This window comes from Pan paniscus, chromosome 1, assembly GCF_029289425.2.
Source record: "Pan paniscus chromosome 1, NHGRI_mPanPan1-v2.0_pri, whole genome shotgun sequence".
In the NCBI taxonomy this organism is placed as follows: domain Eukaryota; kingdom Metazoa; phylum Chordata; class Mammalia; order Primates; family Hominidae; genus Pan; species Pan paniscus.
The window spans coordinates 99,920,271-99,940,825 of NC_073249.2; the positions used below are offsets into that span (position 1 = coordinate 99,920,271).

Genomic DNA, 20,555 nt, shown 5'->3' on the forward strand with positions numbered 1-20,555 from the left:
TCCCTGAGGCCAGTCCAAGCACCATCCTGGAAAGCCGTCAGATTCAGAGTAGTCCAGGAGTGCTGGCAAGGCTGCCAATAGCAAAGAGGTGGGGGTAGAAGATTGTTGCCAAGAAGAGTTTTCTGGACCCATTGGCATGGCTGCTTATTGCAGATGGCCAGATGCCATTAAAGATACAAATCCTCCAGTAATGTCATTGTGCATTTATACATTGACATTATGATTCTGATTTGGCTTCAGGGAGAGAATGTACTAGACATGTAGATATGAGTTTTCAGTCTGAGTGACAGTTAAATATTTATGATAAATTAATATTTATGTATTATGGTTTTATATTTCAGAAGATTGTGAACTTTGTTGGCATGAATGATTATTTCCAAGATCCAGCTTTGGAGTCTGCAAAGCCCAGGCCCGTGTCCCTGTCAGAGGTAAATTCAACCTGGCAAATGTTACCTGTGTGGTCTCTTCGGACATAGCCTGTCAGCCTTCTCCATGTATATATCTCAGCATTCTGAAGCCTCCACATTTAGTAAGGCAGAATCACAAGCTATTAGATCTGAGAGGGACCTGATGCAGTATCTAGTCCAAGCCCCCCTTTTCCAGATGAGAAACCTGAAGTTCACAGATGTGGAGAACTTGACCAAGAGTTGACAGCTTGTTAGCAGTGAGAACCCAGGTCCAAGCCCAGGTCAGTGCTGTCTGGAAGGTCCTGACCTTATCTGGCATAGACACATTCAGGATGTATTTCCCCAAATCACCATATTCTCTCTCACTCCTTCGGCAGGGATGGTCATCAAGTGTCACCAAGTGGCATGTCTTGGATCTCTGAGTCCAGGTTATTGATGCAAGAGCAAAGGAAAGATGAAGGGAAAAGCTGAAACAATTTACTTCTTCCTGCCCGGGAAGTACAAGTGTGTGGAGGGGAGGGGAGGGAGGTAGAGGAGAGTAAGAGAAAATGGAGAAGGGTATTGAGAGGATCCTTTTTGAGTCATTGGAGCAAATTAATGGAAGGGGAACTGTCCGGTTGGTCAGGTCTGTAAAAATCCCTCAACTTCCCCAGTACTTCTGCTACCACCAACTGAATGGACAGGATGAGGAGGTGTCCACTGTAAATAAGTAACCTGGACTGTTTTTTGAGGAAAGAGATGGAAGGAATCCAGGGGTCTCTGACTCTGGCAGTTCAGGATAGAAACCACACCTTGTTATCTCTGCTTTCTCTAAAATGTCCAGGTAAACTTGGAATAGGAGCACTCTGGATTTGGGAGACTGTTGTGAAAAAGGAGTTTGAGAGCAGTGGAGAAGGCAAGGGAGGTGTTTTGAAGGCAGCAAAAGCCCCTGAAATTATTGGGTCCTGCCATACTGAGACTGGGGTGCTAAGGAAGGGGCTGCCACATCCCCCATCTCCCTGTCTTCCCACTTGTCTTCCTAACATCACTGTTTTTTTCTTTAGTTCCTTTTATCTTTTACTAGGAAGGGCCTGGGAAGGGCTGGGTGCCATTTCCAGCTGTTCTTGTGACCACCTCCGGCCCTTTCATCATTTCTCCCCGTGCCCTGACTCCCTCCCCATCCTTTTTTCTCCCCTCCCCACCAATGGTCTCTCCCGATGCTCAGTGGCGCGGGGTAGGGGGGGGGCGGAGGCGGGGCTGGAGTGGTGGAGGGGGGTGGCAGGTCTGCATTGCCGCTTCCCTGGTGCCGGGAGCAGTCGCCGCTGCCGCCTCCGCCCGCGGCCGGGACCCCCGTCCTCGCCCGGGACTCCTTACCCGGGGAACCTAGACCAGGTGAGACCCCTTTCTCAGTCGCTCACCTCCTCCCCGCCCCTGGCAGAAGCATCTTTGCCTTGCCTTGCAGCCATTTTATCCTCCCATGCTTTGCTTATGGGGAGGGTGACGATCCCCTCTCTAGGGGTGAGGGGGGTTGGTGGGTTGGTGGTGGTTTGGGGATGGACATTTATTTCAGTTGTGCTCTTCAGGACACACACACACACACACACACACACACGCACGCATATGTATAATATTGGTGAATGGGGAGGAGGGGTGTTTTTCTCTACCATAACCAAGTCCCCACTATCCCCTTCGGAGATTAACGTGGTGGTGGGGTTGCGAGGTGGGATGAGGTTCCCTCAAACTCCTATCCCCTCCTCACCTTGACGTCCCCCCACCCCCAGGATGAATGATAAATGACCTTGGCTGGGGCTGGAGAATGGATGCTGCCTCAGTGTGCACGCCTGGACTTGGGTGGGTGGGGGGGCAGGGGAAGAAGGGCAGGTGAAGGATGGAGGGAAGGGGAGTGAAGAATGGAAATACTGGGGAGACAGAGATGTAGAGCCGCCAGGTGTTGGGGGCATGGATGGCGGGGGCTGGCGGCAGTTGCTCCAGGGTGGGGGGAAGGGATGTTGAGTGAAGGTGGACACTTGTCTAGCAGCAGGACCAAGGGTGGAGGAGGTGCTCAGAGCAGGGATTTAGTCAGTTCTGGGGGCTTTTCCCTTATTCCGGAGCTGAGGCAAGATGGGGTGTGGGGGGGTCGCTGCAAATGCTGATAGGGGCGGTCTCTATGTCTGTGCATGCGGAGGTCTCTCCCTGCGTCCCCCTCTCTGCCTCTCCGTATTCCTCAGTGTGCATTCTCAGCTGACACCCTCATTTTTATCCCTCAGAACTGTGGGTGCTCCTATCTTCCTAACCCTGGGTAGGATGTGGGGAGGGGAGGCGCAGTCTTGATGGTCCTGGGTGGGGGCTGAGGTTCGATGACCGGGCTGTCATGGGGAAGGGGTGCTCCCGCACCTCCCACATTCTACCCCCGCCCCCGCGGACGTTTTGATAAGTGATTGCTTTTTAATGACCTTGTCACCTGAGCTAGGAAGGCCTGGGGATCTGAGTGGACCCCAAAGTCAGGGGCTTTGACTGGGAGGGTGGGGGGTTCTGGACCCAGGACTGGACGAGCTGTTCTGGAAGGAAGCATTTGCTCTGGAGTCCCCTGCCTGTCTCCACCCTCTGCAGAAAATCTCCTGGGCACATTTTTTCCTGTCAGGTGAAGTCAGCCAGCCTAGGACCTTGTAACCCTGAACCTTGTCTCCTTTAACCTCCACCTCTCCAAGTCTTGTCTCACTCCCCCAGGCTTAGCCACCCTGTGCTGTTTTGGGGGCTAAAAATAGCACCACTTCCTCACCAGCTCAAAGAATTTGTCTTCTTTCTTTCTCTCCTGACCTCCTGGGCTTGCTGGCCCTGAGGAAGCTGGCTGTTGAGACCTCATATCCTGCTGTGGTTGTGGAAGGCTTCCCTGCCCTACGTGCCCCTCTCAGGGGGAAATAGGGTCAACAAACATAGAGTATGGCTCCTGGTGGGTCCTGCCTCCTTCAGGGCTGGCGGGGAGATCCTGGTTAGGAAAGAGAGGAAAGCTAGCAAATTGCCATGCGCTGAGGGGATTCCGCAGTTCCAGCTCTTTCATGGGGGATGGTTGGGCCCTGAACCATGAAGAAAAGGTGACATAGGGGTCACTGCTTCTGGTCACCGTGGTCCACTGCTTACATCTGTCCTGAGGGGGTAAGGCGCTGCTTGCCAGTGCTTCTCTCTGAACCACATAGCATTGCTTACCGTCTTCTACCAGGGCGTGTGTGTGTGTGTGTGTGTGTGTGTGTGTGTGTGTGTGTGTGTGATTTAATGAAGGCCCTGGATGGGTGGGAGCACCGGAGGCAGGATATTTTTAGGGGGATGATTTCTGATCAGAATCTAGGCCTGCTTCCTCTGCTCCTATGAAGGAAGGGGGCTATCCCATGCCTTCCTCTGGAGAATGTCTTTTTTGGGGGGACACCCAAACCCCCTTTATTCTACATCCGCCTCCTACGCAATGCGGTGTTTGTGGACTCCTTCTTCCTTGACTCCTGGAGGAGGAGCAGAAAGGATTAAGGGGGATTAGGAAGGGAGGCCCTGGAGGGATGGGATGCAACTGTAGGCCTTAGAACCTCATGTTGGAAATGTATGCATTTGACAGTCATTTCCATTCTCACCCCCATCTGTGGAAAGGGGGCCTATCTATGACATTCTGAAGCAAGGTGGCAGTGGACAGTCATCACCTCTTAGCTTTCCATCTTTCCTCCACTTTACTTGGGTTCCAGGTCCCCCTTTTCTGGATCTTCCCTAGTTTTTCTGGAGGTAGTTAATGTGGGCCCAGCTACTGGAATTAGTTGAAACATAGACAGGGGGGTCTTGGGACTCTGTTTGCAAGGATGCTGGGCAACAGCATCTAAGTATGACCCCCCTGCTGTCCCTTGCTGCTTCCTGTTTCTTTCCCACTTTCAACATCATAGGAAGGAAGAAAACTAACATAGAGTATCTACTGTGAGATTACATTCTCACATCAACTCCAAGAAACAGTCTCCCAATTTAATTATCCCCAGTTAAAATAGATGGACACTGAGGCTTAGGGAGGTTAACTACCCTGACTGAGATCAGTTAGTAAGTGGCAGAGTTGGGATTTCAACTTAGGTCACCCCTAACAGTCATGTGCTTTGCCCTGAACCAGGATTCTCCTTGCCAGTGTCCCTTCCTGCTGCTCACCCTAAAGAGCATCCAAGATGGCTTTCATCTGGGGACCTTATGAGGTAGTATAGGGCATTTCACTATATTACTGTCACCACAAAATTAATAATTAATATTTATTCATCATTTTTATGTGCCAGGTGACTTATGGTAAGGAGCATAGATACATTATATCATTCAACCCTTACTTTCCCCTTTTTACACAAGAAGAAACTGAGGCTTGGTCCCTTAGCTAGTATTTGCCAAAACAGGAAGTCAAACCCATGTCTTTGTGACTCTGGAAGCTGAGCATTTACCCATTAGACTATATTGAGAGAAAATCCCTCCTTGTTGAAGCCTGTAAACATGGGACCTGAGGGAAGGACAGTGGAAGCCCCTGCCTTCAGATGCCATCAGAGGAGGGAAGGCCACAGGTTGGAGGGCTTGTCCTCTTACACATCCTCCTCAACTCCACCCCCAGTAAGAAACCCAGGCAAGACTAAAGAAGGGAATTCTGGTTTTTCGTATTTCCTGTTTAGTTCTTTGCAGATTGGTGATAAAGCAAGGGCTGGGGTGGGTTTGGGGGTAGGTGACTGCGACTTTGGAGCAAATTCCACAGGCCAGGCCTCCAAGGTCAAAGTAAGGGGACTTCTATGTGAGTGACCCGGTTAGCCCAGATAGCCATCCCTTTTTAGTGTGTGGATGGGAGCCTAAAGCGAGAAGACCATCTCTGCACCACATGGTCCAGATGGGGCTCTGGGTTGAGAGGCTTTATATTGGCCTTCTTCACCACCTTGGGACTCACAACTTCCTTTTGCTGTCTGTTATTTTTTCTAGGTCTCCAGAGGCTTGTGGAAGAGAAGCAGGCGACCCTTCCTGAGTTATCCTGGCTTAGCCTCCCAATCTGGCTCCCCTTCCCCTTCCCATTCCCCTGCTCCCCCTGTCCCTTCCCCATCCACCCAACTGAACTGGGTATAGGTCAAAGCTCCTCTCCTTCCTTTTCCTTCCTAGGCACTCATTGGCTAGGACCTGTTTGCTCTTTTTTTTGTGCCCAGAGATACTGGAACACACTTCATCTAAGTAACTGTGGGGAGGGGTCTTTTTGACTCTACAAGTCCTTGAGCAAAAAGCTGAAAAAGAAGCAGGAGGTGGAGAAGACCCGGTGAAGTGCCCCAAGCCCCATCATGGAAGAGGGCTTCCGAGACCGGGCAGCTTTCATCCGTGGGGCCAAAGACATTGCTAAGGAAGTCAAAAAGCATGCGGCCAAGAAGGTGGTGAAGGGCCTGGACAGAGTCCAGGACGAATATTCCCGAAGATCGTACTCCCGCTTTGAGGAGGAGGATGATGATGATGACTTCCCTGCTCCCAGTGATGGTTATTACCGAGGAGAAGGGACCCAGGATGAGGAGGAAGGTGGTGCATCCAGTGATGCTACTGAGGGCCATGACGAGGATGATGAGATCTATGAAGGGGAATATCAGGGCATTCCCCGGGCAGAGTCTGGGGGCAAAGGCGAGCGGATGGCAGATGGGGCGCCCCTGGCTGGAGTAAGGGGGGGCTTGAGTGATGGGGAGGGTCCCCCTGGGGGCCGGGGGGAGGCACAACGACGGAAAGAACGAGAAGAACTGGCCCAACAGTATGAAGCCATCCTACGGGAGTGTGGCCACGGCCGCTTCCAGTGGACACTGTATTTTGTGCTTGGTCTGGCGCTGATGGCTGATGGTGTGGAGGTCTTTGTGGTGGGCTTCGTGCTGCCCAGCGCTGAGAAAGACATGTGCCTGTCCGACTCCAACAAAGGCATGCTAGGTAAGACATGGGGGGCTCCAGCCTTATCCCCTCAAACTCTGGAAACCTCCTTGCTCCTGGAAATTGCTCTTATCCTTACCACTGGGTTCCCTAGGACCCTGCACCCAAGATGTTCCCAGAGGGCTCAGGGTTCCTCTGCACACTCTTCCCTCACACACTCCCTCTTCTTGGCCTTGGGTCAGGGTGAAGTTGAATGTGACAGAGGGGCTTGCGGGAGGGCAGCTGGACTGGGGCTTGGGCCAGTGGTTGGGTGGTGGTCTGCTTCATTCTGCAGGAGGTGGCTGTGGTAGGATGGTCCCTACCATTTAATGTTTCTTCATAGTTTTCCCTCTGGTTATCCTGTTCCCTTTCACTGATTGGGGAACAAGAAGCCAGTATCCAAACTCCTTGGTATAAATGGGGAGAGTCAGTTTGGGGTGGTTGGGGGAGGGGGAGGGTCCTGGATCTTCTGCCAGAGAAGCTGGTTAGACTTTCTGTCACTCAGACGGGAGTTTCCAGGGGACAGGATGTAGTCTTTGATGGCCTTTCCTGACAGGGACTCTGAGGAGGAACCCCGTAGACTCACAGAGAAAGAATCGAGGCCTTACTCTGCCACCAAATTGCCATGGGGTCTTGGACAGGTCTCTTCTTCCTGGGGCTTGGTTTGGGCATGGGAAAATGCAAAGTTTGGAGTAGATGATTTTAAAGATTAATTCCAGCTCTGGTTTTATGAAGGAAGTGAAAAACAGGAGAGTTTTTGGACCAGAAATATTGAGACTGGAAGGAGTAAAGGATGGATTTTGTGTGGGAGATTTCCTGGGAAGATGAAATGAATTGGAGCCCCTTTCCCCAGGAACAAATGAGAGCTCTCCTGCTGCTTTGAGGGATCAAAGCAGGGAGAATAGAGAGGACCCTGGGGTGGTCTGTGATCCTAGGCACACCCATTCCTCCTTCAAAGTGAGCCAGGGGTAAAGGTGTCACTGTGTGTGTGTCAGAGTGAGAAATGAGACAGACCGAAGAGAGTGGAGAGTTTGCAGGTTCTCCCATATCTTCATTCCTGCCTTTGAACCCCTGGCCTGCAGAGATGATCTTCTATCTTTGCTTACACTATTCATTTTCTCTCACTTGCTCTAATCTCTGGGTAGACTTAGCTTCTAGAAGTTTTTCAGATCCTTCAGCTCCCTCAGTGCTCATCTCCTGGGAGAATTAAGGTGTGTCTGCTCACACCCCCTCTGCCTGTTTTCCTCCTCCTTCCAGGCCTCATCGTCTACCTGGGCATGATGGTGGGAGCCTTCCTCTGGGGAGGTCTGGCTGACCGGCTGGGTCGGAGGCAGTGTCTGCTCATCTCGCTCTCAGTCAACAGCGTCTTCGCCTTCTTCTCATCTTTTGTCCAGGGTTACGGCACTTTCCTCTTCTGCCGCCTACTTTCTGGGGTTGGGTGAGTGTCCACTTCCTAAGTCCCTTGAGGGCAGGACTGTGCCTTGGTCACTGTTGTATCTTTAGGGCCCAGCACAGTGCCAGGCACACCAAATGCACCTTAAATCTGTGTGAGTTGAATGGATGAATGAGTTCCTTTCTCCCCCAACCATCTTCAGGCCAGCTCCTCCCTGCCCAGGACCTGTCTGCTGCTGTCCAGAATGCTGTTCCTTGTCGGCCCACTCCTGAGTCCTCCACCCCACCTCTAGTTCCATTTTTGAGCCTGCCTCCACAAAGAGGCCTAGTGGGCCTCAGCCCCACCCCTGGGCTCCTGTGGACCCAGAGTTACCCCCTACCAGAGTCTACACATTTCCTGCATTACACAACAAACCTTGCTAACACCCACACCTGCCAGAACCCTGACGCCTTGTCCGCACTGCCCCTTCACTTTTGCAAGCATGGCAGGCCCGCTTACTCTGCTTCAACTCCAAGCTCCTTTCTGGCCATTCCCACAACATCTGCCCTTGGAGGCTTTTGGCTTGTCTTTTTTCTCTGGAGATTTATTCTCTTTTCTGCAATTACCTTCCCGCCCTTCCAACTCTGTAAGTCATTTTCAAGATTTAAGATTTGCTCTTTCCCTTTCCCTGAGACTCGCTTGCCTGTTTCCCATGGTCCCAAGGATGGGTGCTTGATGGCTGGCCCACATGGGAGCTTGTAAGGCTTTATGTGTGAGATGGAGTCTCTTCAAAAGCCTGGAAGACAACAGGGGCTCGGGGTCCAGAGCAGTGGGGCAGGGGATCAGGACTATGGCCATTTGCTAATGCTGAATTCTTGAAATGCACTTTAGGATTGGAGGGTCCATCCCCATTGTCTTCTCCTATTTCTCCGAGTTTCTGGCCCAGGAGAAACGAGGGGAGCATTTGAGCTGGCTCTGCATGTTTTGGATGATTGGTGGCGTGTACGCAGCTGCTATGGCCTGGGCCATCATCCCCCACTATGGTGAGCAGCCCCCGGAAATCCACCCCAGGTTATCTCCCTCCTCCCTCTTCTTCTGTGCTCCCTGTGGTGGGTTCCCCCAGCCTCTGGCCTCTCTGCTGATGCTGTCACTTTCTCCCTACCAGGGTGGAGTTTTCAGATGGGTTCTGCCTACCAGTTCCACAGCTGGAGGGTCTTCGTCCTCGTCTGTGCCTTTCCTTCTGTGTTTGCCATTGGGGCTCTGACCACGCAGCCTGAGAGCCCCCGTTTCTTCCTAGAGGTGATGGGGCTGAGCTGCATGGGGTGGGGTGGGGTGCGGGCTGTGGAGTGTGGAGGGCTGCAGGGGCTTCTGTGTTCAAACACCAACTGGAGTTTGATTTGATCCTGTTTGACTGCCTGCCTTCCTCACAGAGTCCACTCTCCAGGGGACTTTATCTTGCATCCTTTGCCTTGGAATGTGTCCCTGAGGGGTTCTTGGGTGGAGAAACCAGGGGACCTCTTCACCCATGGATGACTTAAGATTTTGCAGGGAAGGGCCTTGGCCCTGTCCTGCATTTACAGCTCAAGAGACATTCCCACCCCCTATACCTTCCCCTCCTAACCCCAGCAGGATTAGGTCTTTGACTACATGCTTGCCCATCATTTCCCTTACCTTTGGTTTTTACATTCCTCTGTACTATGGAATTCCCAAGACCTGTGCTTGCCTTTTTCCCCTGGACAACACTCCCCACCCCCAACCCGCAGCTCTTGCCCAAGTCTGATTGTCTTGCTATACCTCAGCTTGGGGCTCTTTCAGAGTGGTGAGTGCATGCCCATAGGTCAGGGCTTGGTGGTGGGGTTGAGGGCTGGGAACCATTTAGTGTCCTGTGACTACAGAAGCCAGGTGGGAGGGAGGGGGTCTATAACTCTGGGTCAGGTAGGGGCTGACTTGGATGTGGGGATTGTGTCTTTGGCTCTAGAATGGAAAGCATGATGAGGCCTGGATGGTGCTGAAGCAGGTCCATGATACCAACATGCGAGCCAAAGGACATCCTGAGCGAGTGTTCTCAGTAAGCCACAGCCCTCCCGACTCAGACCTCCATGCCCTGCAGCCCCAGCCCCTACCTGGCCCCTCTCTGAGTACCCCCCACCTCAGACCACACTCTACCGTAAGGAGATTTTCAGGGTATCATATCCACCTCCTGCCTCCCATTTTGCTAATGCAGGAGAAACTGAGGCACCTGGCCGAGGTTGGGAAACACAGAGTGTGTGACTGCCCACCCCTTCTCTTGACCCCAGGTAACCCACATTAAGACGATTCATCAGGAGGATGAATTGATTGAGATCCAGTCGGACACAGGGACCTGGTACCAGCGCTGGGGGGTCCGGGCCTTGAGCCTAGGGGGGCAGGTAATGGTGGATGGGGTGGTAGATAGAAGGGAGTGGGGGAAGTGGAGAAGAAGGCAGGACTGAAGTCTATGTGTGTGGGTGATGGGTGAGCTGAAGGGAGGTGGGAGGGCAGAAAAGTGGGGATCTATGGGTGCTAGAACTTAGTATAGCCAAGGTCTGACTTTGTCCGGTCCCCTGTAGGTTTGGGGGAATTTTCTCTCCTGTTTTGGTCCCGAATATCGGCGCATCACTCTGATGATGATGGGTGTGTGGTTCACCATGTCATTCAGGTGAGGAGATGGGTGGGCTGGGTGATATGTGGTGGTTGTGGTGGTGTGTGGGCTGGGAGAGAGGTGGGGAGAATGGAGATGCAGGGGACAAGCAATGAGGGAAGGTGCCATGCAGACCTCCTCTGATCCTGCAGCCAGCTCCTCTACTTCGCTAGTTCACTCAACAAACTTGTACTGTAGGCTGACCAGGATTCAGTTTCTATTCTGTGCTGGGATGAAACAGATGTGGTCCAAGGTCCTCCTGGAGTTTATGTTTTGGTCAAGAAGCAGGACGATGAGGCCGGGAGTGGTGGCTCAAGCCTGTAATCCCAGCACTTTGGGAGGACGAGGCGGGCAGATCATGAGGTTAGGAGATCGAGACCATCCTGGCTACGGTGAAACCCCGTCTCTACTAACATACAAAAAATTAGCCGGGCATGGTGGTGGGCGCCTGTAGTCCCAGCTACTCTGGAGGCTGAGGCAGGAGAATGGTGTGAATCCGGGAGGCGGAGGTTGCAGTGAGTCGAGATCGCGCCACTGCACTCCAGCCTGGGTGACAGAGCGAGACTCCATCTCAAAAGAAAAAAAGGAAGCGAGACGAAACTTGCTATGAAGCAGGGTGATGAGAGAAGGGTGGGGGAAGGGCAGTGGGAGCACTTGGGGCTTGGGCTGGGGTGGGGACCTAAGTCCTAAAAGGTGAATGGGAGTCAGACAGGTGGAGTGGGGGTGGCTGGGGTGGAGACGAGTGTTTTTGGCAGAGGGAAAAGCAAATGCTTGGGAGGTAAGAAAAGGTATAGTGGCTGCTGTGCGAGACCCTGAAGTCCCCCAGGAGCACAGCAACTGTTGAAGGGAGGAGCAGGGAGAAGCTGGTGAGGCTGGAGAGGAGCAAGGTCCTAACAGAGGTTGACTCCATTTCTCCCTTGTTCTGGAGAGGATACACATTTCCATTTTCTCCTCTGCCTGATTCTAATCTCTGAGCCTTGTCTGAAGCCCTGTTGTCTGTTTCCATTGTCCTTGACTCTTCAGCTACTATGGCCTGACCGTCTGGTTTCCTGACATGATCCGCCATCTCCAGGCAGTGGACTACGCATCCCGCACCAAAGTGTTCCCCGGGGAGCGCGTAGAGCATGTAACTTTTAACTTCACGTTGGAGAATCAGATCCACCGAGGCGGGCAGTACTTCAATGACAAGTATGTGGGGACTTTTAAACTTCACTTCTTCCCTGTTCCTTCTAGCTCGTCTCTTTTATGAGTCTAGGGGTTCAAGACAAGACATTTGGGGGGCAAACACTTGTGGTTTCTTCTCAATGCCCAGCTTCCCATTACTTCGCTAAAGAGTGAGTCTTGGAGGGGGCATGAGGATGACGGGGGAGTGTCTTTCACCATCCTGGCCTTACAGGTTCATTGGGCTGCGGCTCAAGTCAGTGTCCTTTGAGGATTCCCTGTTTGAAGAGTGTTATTTTGAGGATATCACATCCAGCAACACGTTTTTCCGCAACTGCACATTCATCAACACTGTGTTCTATAACACTGGTAAGGCGGGGTGGCTGGTGGGTGTCAGACCAAAGGGTTGGGTGGACCTTGATGAGAAGGAACCTTTTTCATTCACTATCTTAGGGTTCTCAAGCTGAGATCCCTGGACCCCTGTGGGAAGGTGGCAGAGGGGCCTGATAGCTACCACCAATAATTCTGAAAATCTAATGGATGTTGGACATTTTCCTGTAATAGAATATCTGACAAAAACATCAAGTTTATTTGCCTTTGGCTGAAATTATAACTCAGTGAGGTAAAATTAATGCACCTTTGAAGAAGGTAAAAATCATCCAAAATAGCATTCTTGGGAAAAAGAAAAACAATCAATAAAAGGGGTATTTGGTGCGGATCATTGCGTGAATCCACTCCTTTTTAATAGTGATTCTCAAACTTCAGTATATGCACACGAAATGCTGGTTTTGTGAGCTAGACTGAAATTTCCCACCTCATACTGGGCGAGCTTTTTCCATGTTGCAGGAAAACAACAATGGATAGGACTTTTTATTATTTTAAATGTTTTTCTCAGAAAAATTTCCTAAGTCCACGGCATCGCTACTGCTTATAGTCAGCTAGCACGGACAGAAAGAATGAATAAGCAGCTAAGACTATTAATGGGAGAACTTGGACAAAGTCACACTGTTGGACAGATGATGGTCATTTTCTGCTCTAAAGATCCCTAGTTCCCATGGTGATGTTATTTGATGTTTTGTGATTAGCACTGTGAATAATTTTGAGAGCCCCTCCTACTAACTTTCATACATGCAGAGCCCTGAGCCATAAGCCGTAACAGCCTCCCTCTCCCATCTGCTATGACTGCCTGCTTATCTTGGCCTTTGCCCACAGACCTGTTCGAGTACAAGTTTGTGAACAGCCGTCTGATAAACAGTACATTCCTGCACAACAAGGAGGGCTGCCCACTAGACGTGACAGGGACGGGCGAAGGTGCCTACATGGTATACTTTGTGAGCTTCCTGGGGACACTGGCAGTGCTTCCTGGGAATATCGTGTCTGCCCTGCTCATGGACAAGATCGGCAGGCTCAGAATGCTTGGTAAGGGGGAGAGGCTGAGTCAGATCTGATAGTAGGGGCCAGGGGCTGCGGGAGGCAGTCAACAGGCTTCTCACCTTGGGCTGTGGAAGAGATTGGTCAGAGAGTTCCTCTCTCATGTTTTCTGTTTAGGGGGTGCTGCAGGATGGGGTGGGGACTGGCACAGAAGCTTCTCTGGGGGTAAAGGAGGTAAGCAGAATTGCAAGTGGTTAGGGCACAGGCTTTGAGGTTATGGGTTTTGAATCTCAGCTCCACCACCTGCCTCTGGCCTCTGGCAAATTACCTCTATGAGCCTGGTTGTTTCCTCTGCAAAATGGAGGTGATAATAGTACCTGTGTCGTAGGGTTGATGTGCTAGATCAATGCATGTAAAGCATCAATTGCCTTGGCCCATGGCTGGCATTGAATAAATGATGGTTACTGATATTATTAATAAACAATTATAAGGGAGGTTGAGGAGGAGTGAAAAGCCTTCCTTTTGGATACCTTGGTTGGATACCTTGGGAACAAGTCTCATCCTGGGCTATCTGAAAGCCAGCTGATGGGACAGGGTGGGCTGTGGGTGGGTTTCACCGTGGCCAGGCTCATGCTGCTCTCTCCTCTCCTGGCTCCAGCTGGCTCCAGCGTGATGTCCTGTGTCTCCTGCTTCTTCCTGTCTTTTGGGAACAGTGAGTCGGCCATGATCGCTCTGCTCTGCCTTTTTGGCGGGGTCAGCATTGCATCCTGGAATGCGCTGGACGTGTTGACTGTTGAACTCTACCCCTCAGACAAGAGGTAGTTGGAATGTGGTGGAGGCAGGGCAGTGGATTCAGGGGAGGGGTGGGGTGAGGAAGGAGGGCTGAATGGGAAGAGCATCCTTAGGGGTGAGAGGATATACATTTCCATTTTCTCCTCTAAAATCTGGTAGCTTTGGCCGGGCACGGTGACTCATGCCTGTAATCCCAGTGCTTTGGGAGGCCGAGGCAGGCAGATCACCTGAGGTCAGGAGTTTGAGACCAGCCTGGCCAACATGGTGAAACCCTGTCTGTACTAAAAATACAAAGTTAGCTGGGTGCCTGTAATTGCAGCTACTCAGGAGGCTAAGGCAGGAGAATTGCTTGAACCCGGGAGGTGGAGCTTTCAGTGAGCCGAGATCGCACCACTGCACTCCAGCCTGGGCAACAGAGCAAGACTCCGTCTCAAAAAAAAAAATCTGGTAGCTTTTGTATCTACTCCTCGAAGTCTTAACTGTTAACCTCAATTTTTGGTCTCCTTTCCCTTTGTCTCTCAATTTATTTACATTCCTGGTGTACATCCTTTACCTCTCTGATCTCTCCAACCTTCTCTCTCCCTCTTGGACACTGCCTGCATCTTCCTGGACTTCACTTCCCTGCCCTCCACTCTTCCTTTGCCTCCCTCCTGTACCTTGCGCCGTGCTGCACTGGGGGACTCCTGAGCAGGACCACAGCTTTTGGCTTCCTGAATGCCCTGTGTAAGCTGGCAGCTGTGCTGGGGATCAGCATCTTCACATCCTTCGTGGGAATCACCAAGGCTGCACCCATCCTCTTTGCCTCAGCTGCCCTTGCCCTTGGCAGCTCTCTGGCCCTGAAGCTGCCTGAGACCCGGGGGCAGGTGCTGCAGTGAAGGGGTGTCTAGGGCTTTGGGATTGGCAGGCACACTGTGAGACCAACAACTCCTTCCTTCCCCTCCCTGCCCTGCCATCCTGACCTCCAGAGCCCTCACTCCCCACTCCCCGTGTTTGGTGTCTTAGCTGTGTGTGCGTGTGCGTGTGCATGTGTGTAACCCCCGTGGGCAGGGACTATAGGGAAGGCTCCTTCATCCCAGTTTTGAGATGAAGCTGTACTCCCCATTTCCCACTACCCTTGACTTTGCACAAGAGAAGGCTGAGCCCCATCCTTCTCCCCCTGTTAGAGAGGGGCCCTTGCTTCCCTGTTCCAGGGGTTCCAGAATAGGCTTCCTGCCTTCCCCATCATTCCCTCTGCCTAGGCCCTGGTGAAACCACAGGTATGCAATTATGCTAGGGGCTGGGGCTCTGGTGTAGACCATGGACCAAAAGAACTTCTTAGAGTCTGAAGAGTGGGCCTCGGGTGCCCTCTCACATCTCCTGTTGGATGCTGGGGGAGAAGCAATAAACCTCAGCCCTCTGGCCTCCACTTCCCTCTCAATTTGGGCTGCAAATATGAAGCCTGAATTTTATGAAATTAGCTTTCTGATTCTTATTTATTAATAGATTAAGTTCTGAGGCAGCTCCGCAGGAGTGTGTGTGAATGTGTATGTATACTTACATATGTGTGTGCATGTGCCATGGGGCGGGGGGTATCACTATACTGTCCTCAAATATAAGCCAAGGGTAATTTCAGCGGATGCACACACAACCCTGCCTCCCACAGTTCCTCCCCTAATCTGGTTTCTGTGTTGAGCCTGGGATGGAGGAGCCCTAGGCCAGCCTGGGATAAGAGTCCCACAGTCTAGGGAGATCTGAGGGCATCTGACAAGGCCCATCTCCTTCCCTCCTCAAGAAGCAGAGGCCTCCTCTGGAGTGACAGGCTCCACCCACTACAGCACAGGCGGGAATAGCACAGCTGCCCTCCCATGCTCCCTACCTGTCCCCTCACAGGGAGGGGAGCAGGGGAGGGAAAGAAACCAGGCATCTGGTCAAACCAGCAGATCAAAAAGCACAAGGAGCTGGGGCAGAGGCAGGAAGCAGGGGCCCTCCTGGCAGCTCCTCTGAGTGGGGAGAGGTTGGGCAGTGAGTGAGGGACCCCTAATGCAGGGACTAGAAGCCTCAGTTTCCCCATTTTACCCTTCCACACAATAGCCTCTGTAGGTTAGGCTGCCCCATCCCACCCTACTCTGTGTGGCTGCTTTCTTTGGTGCCCTCCCCTCACCCCACTGTAGCTGTGACGTGTTGTAGTTTTTAGATGTTTGTAAAATGTTTAAAAAAATGTTAAAAGGAAAAAAGTGAAAATAACAAAAAAGAAAATCAAAATTCACCTTCGTCATGCTGCGTCCAGTGCCCCAACCCTGTGGTCACTCTCCCCATTTTGTAACACTGTACCAGGTGGTGACTGTTTAACTCTTTGGTGTCTGTGCTCAAAAGACTGCCTTCTCCAGTGCCCAGTGTATGAGTGTGTGCCCTGTGCCCTTGTCCCTCACTCCCCACATGCTGGACGTAGCCCTCTTCCTTGCACCCCTGGGAGGGACCCATCCATCTCCCTTGCTCTCCTGGGGAACCCTAAACCCAACTCTGTTGATGTGAAAAATGCAGTGAAAAATATTGACGAAAAATAAAACGGAAACAAATCCTCAAAACACAAAATGGCTATACCTGCTTCTGTGACTCTCCACCTACATCCAATTCTCCTAACAGCCTTGGAGGGTAAAATGGTGAGATGGACTGAAGGTCAGAATAACATGGTGTACCAGATTTACTTCCTAAATTGGCCTCTCTACCTTGATCTTTCCCCTACAGATGGAGGGCCCTCTAAGTCTCCCAGATTTGAAAACTTTGGGAGTAATGTTTCATAAGAATAGAACCAACTTTCCTCTAAATCTTCTGGTATGCTTTTTAAAAATATAGACTCCAGACTCCACTCTTGACTTGTTGAATCAGAACCCTTTTTTTTTTTCTTGGTTTGGAAGGATAGGGACCTTGAATCTACGTTTTTTTTTTTTTTTTTTTGAGACAGAGTCTCGCTTTGTTGCCCAGGCTGGAGTGCAGTGGCGTGATCTCGGCTCACTGCAACCTCCGCCTCCCGGGTTCAAGCGATTCTCCTGCCTCAGCTTCCTAAGAGGCTGGGATTACAGGTGCCTGCCACCACACCCAACTAATTTTTGTATTTTTAGTAGAGATGGGGTTTCACCATGCTGCCCAAGCTGGTCTCGAACTCCTGACCTCAGGCGATCCGCCCGCCACGGCCTCCCAAACTGCTGGGATTACAGGTGTGAGCCACCACACCCAGCCAGAAGCTTCATTTTAAACAATCTCATGGGAGTTCTTACCTGAGAAAATCTGAAAACCACTGCCTTGGGGTTACCATTGACTCCCCTCTCACTCTAGTCCATTTCTGTTCCAATCAAACCATTTTCTGATTTTATGGTAGCTCTCAAATAAACTCCTTCCTTTCCATTCCCACAGATGACTTGTAAGTCAGGGTTCTACCCTCACTCTGGATTGATCTCTGTTCCTCCAGTCTCCCATGCCAACTCACTTACACATCACTGCCAGATCCATCTGCCCCCAGATGCTCTCTGGCATGTCTGTACTCAAAATTTGTCAATGACTCTCTACTGCCCAACCACATGCACCTTAAATTCTTTAGCTAGAAATGGTCAAGATATATGTTAACCGGGCCAGGCGTGGTGACTCACGCATGTAATCCCAGCAATTTGGGAGGTCGATGCAGGCAGATCGCTTGAGGTCAGGAGTTTGAGACCAGCCTGACCAATATGATGAAACCTCGTCTCCACTAAAAATACAAAAATTAGCCGGGCATGGTGGCAGGCACCTGTAATCCCAGCTACTCGGGAGGCTGAGACAGGAGAATCGCTTGAACCTGGGAGGCGAAGGTTGTAGTGAGCTGAGATTGGGCCATTGCACTCCAGTCTGGGCAACAAGAGCAAAACTCCGTCTCAAAAAAAAAAAAAAAAAAAGATATATGTTAACCAAGTTTTTTTCTCTAATAATTTCCACATTGAGATTACTGGAAAGTTGCTTCTATAGACATTACTCGAGCTCCCCTCAGAAATATGACAATATCTGTAATGCTCAAAAAGGGCTACATTGCGGGGCATGGTGGCTTACGCCTATAATCCTAGCACCTTGGGAGGCTGAGGTGGGCGGAGTGCCTGAGCTCAGGAGTCTAAGACCAGCCTGGGCAACATGGTGAAACCCTGTCTCTATAAAATACAAAAAATTAGCTGGGTGTGGTGGCACAAGCCTCTAGTCCCAGCTACTTGGGAGGCTGAGGCAGGAGAATTGCTTGAACCTGGGAGGCGGAGGCTGCAGTGAGCTGAGATCGCGCCACTGCACTCCAGCTTGGGCAACAAAGTGAGACTCCATCTCAAAAACAAAAACAAAAACGCTACGAGTAGTGGCTCACGCCTGTAATCCCAGCAGTTTGGGAGGCTGAGGCAGGAGGATCACCAGAGGTCAGGAGTTTGAGACCATCCTGGTCAACATGGTGAAACCCCATCTCTACTAAAAATACAAAAAAATAGCTGGGCGTGGTGGTGCGTGCCTGTAATCCAGCTACTGGGGAGGCTGAGGCAGAAGAATCGCTTGAACCCAGGAGGCGGAGATTGCAGTGAGCCGAGATCGTGCCATTGCACTGCAGCCTGGGCAACAAGAGCGAAACTCCATCTCAAAAAAAAAGAAAAGAAAAGAAAGAAAAAAGGCTATATAAAGGTTTCTTCATCATCTGTAATCATTTTCTTAGTTCTTATCCTCTTTTCACTGCTTTAGTGGTTTTTAAAAACATTTTTCTTTTAAACAAATACAAATACTACTTTTTGGAAATGAACAGGCTGTAAAAAAGCCAAACATTCCCCCCCTCAAGATGAAATTCAAATGTGTCCCTGCCTATATCCCCTGTCTTGTCCATTAACTCACTTCTCAGTCCAGCGTCTATGTCTTTGCTCAGGTTCTTCTCCCTGCCTGCAGCACCTATCCTCTCCTTTCTGGTTAATTTTGTGCTTTCCTTTAAAGATCCAACTAGATCACTTCCCTCATAAAGCCCTTCCCGACTAGTCTACAAGTATCTTTCTTCTCCCAAGAACACCTGTGGCACTGATTCAGCAGTCCATTAAGAACACAGCCTCATAGTGTAATTTCTTTTAATGTATAGGATTGTTTCCAACTCATCAGGTCTGGTGCAGTTCTGTCACGATTTAACATGGAACATCCGGGCTGCCCTTCCTGAATAGTCCAGGGCAAGAGCAATAGTGAGTGATTCTTCTCTTTTCTCGGGTTCACTTTGACCTGAAGCAAGTTGCTATCTTCGGAGAGTATGTATGGACCCCAACAGAATGGGGCCCAGGGGTCTTCATCCCTTACAAATCCTGGACTGTATCAAAGGGAAGGCCTCAGTAATTCGTGCTCACCCAGCCCATTCGGATCCTGGTCCTCCCTCTCTTGGGGTTCAGGGGGTTCCTAGAGTTTTCTTGTTCCCACCCAGGCATGGGGGGCTAGTGTCCAGCTGAGAGTTCTCTCTCCACTGGGCGGGGGTCCGTGCCTGGATGGCCAGCGCATGGACCGGACCTGCCAGCTCCTCGGCCAGCGCTGCGTGGACCAGCCGGTGTCGTTGTAGGGGGCTCAGTCCCTCGAAACGAGAGCTCACCACAGCCACGCGGAAGTGAGTCTCACTGCCAGGCGGGACCGCGTGGCCACCGCTCTCGTTGCGAAGCTCTAGCACCTCGGGGCTCAGGGCCTCCTCCAACTTCGTGCGAATGGCGGCCTCCACCGGACCGATGGCCCCGGATCCCGCGCTGCCCTGGCACAAACAAACGCGGCCAGCCATGGAGACCAGACCCAGGACCAGCCGCCCACTCAGCATCGGCTACGCCAGAGACGCAGACGCCAGGAGTGAGGGTCGGGGCGATCCGCCTGGTGAGAGCACAATGTCAACACCCGCCCCGCGATCCACGCATCCGCCCTAACCCCACGCCCGGACGTCCACACCAGCTCCTATAGGGAGCCCGCCTTGATGCCACACGGGGAGACCCGAGACACCGCCCCTTTTCTCTACGTGACGTGGTGAATTCGACCTCCAGCTGTGGAAGTGAAGGGACAAGCGAAGATTAGAAAGGCCCGCACGCGAGGCGCGTTCGTTCCTTAGGGGATTTGCAAAGAATGGGCAAAAGTAGGGCATGTGCAACTGCGTACTTGTGGTTGGGCCGAAGCCCCTGTGTTCCCTGTGAAGCCCCGGAGACGCCCCTTCTACCTGCCGCTCAGCCTCGGCCACTGCGATTCCCGCTCAGGGACAGGACTCTGGACGCTCCGGAGCAAAATGCAGTCCTGGCGCCCTTCCTGAGGCACGCTGGGAAATGGAGTCCTCGCTGAGCGTTGGTAGGACGGGCAGGCACCACGTGGTGCCCTGAGGGATCATGGGAACTGTAGTCTCGGATTCTCCCCACTGGTAAGGTGGTCAGAAAGTCTGAACCCAGCAATGCAAAGAAAAAGGGAATTCACGCGCAGTTGGGATTGGGATTATTAGATCTATTTTACTGCCAATAGATCTTGTAGATCATCCAGCCCAACTCCTTTATTTTATATGCAAGAAAATGGAAGTCTGATTGAATACATAATTACTGTGCCCCAGACTAGTGCTGGGGACTGGGGAGTCAAGTCAGGCCCTGTTTTCAAGGAGACAACAGAGCACTGAAGACTAACAAGTGAGCGGACAATTGCAGTACTGGGTACTAGGTGCTACGATGAGATAAACACAGGATGCTAAGGAGGCAAGTTACCCAGACTTGGCCGGGGTTGGAGAGGTGGAATGGGGGGCGGGCAGAGAATATTTCCGAGATTTAGGGAAACAGTTCAGCAGAAACAACATGAGAATCCATTTCTCAGTCCCTCATAGTGAGGTTTTGGCTTTGGTAGCTGCACGTGTAAAGGACAGGAGGAGAGAGAATTTTGAGGGAGTCTT

At 51.5% G+C, this 20,555-nt stretch overlaps 2 protein-coding genes across 5 annotated transcripts; one reads left to right on the forward strand and one right to left on the reverse strand.

Moving 5' to 3' along the window:
• The first annotated feature begins 1,622 nt into the window (after window positions 1-1,622).
• SV2A (synaptic vesicle glycoprotein 2A) lies at window positions 1,623-16,225 on the forward strand. Its single transcript, XM_003817323.6, has 13 exons — window positions 1,623-1,778; window positions 5,352-6,320; window positions 7,557-7,737; window positions 8,563-8,714; window positions 8,837-8,970; window positions 9,650-9,739; window positions 9,969-10,079; window positions 10,260-10,348; window positions 11,354-11,518; window positions 11,727-11,860; window positions 12,704-12,910; window positions 13,521-13,680; window positions 14,346-16,225. The coding sequence occupies exons 2-13, from the start codon at window positions 5,699-5,701 to the stop codon at window positions 14,527-14,529; spliced, it is 2,229 nt and encodes a 742-aa protein (XP_003817371.1). The 5' UTR covers window positions 1,623-1,778; window positions 5,352-5,698; the 3' UTR covers window positions 14,530-16,225.
• A 2,499-nt stretch (window positions 16,226-18,724) lies between these two features.
• On the reverse strand, window positions 18,725-20,002 carry BOLA1 (bolA family member 1). Of its 4 annotated transcripts, none has more exons than XM_003817326.2 (2): window positions 19,848-20,002; window positions 18,725-19,510 (listed from the first exon to the last, which is right to left on the reverse strand). In XM_003817326.2, the coding sequence occupies exon 2, from the start codon at window positions 19,458-19,460 to the stop codon at window positions 19,047-19,049; it is 414 nt and encodes a 137-aa protein (XP_003817374.1). In that variant the 5' UTR covers window positions 19,461-19,510; window positions 19,848-20,002; the 3' UTR covers window positions 18,725-19,046. The 4 variants fall into 4 exon arrangements, with proteins under 4 accessions (XP_003817374.1, XP_008968751.1, XP_008968750.1 ...); XM_008970503.5 differs by having other exon boundaries at window positions 19,790-19,954; XM_008970502.5 differs by having other exon boundaries at window positions 18,725-19,677; window positions 19,848-19,953.
• Window positions 20,003-20,555: the final 553 nt, after the last annotated feature.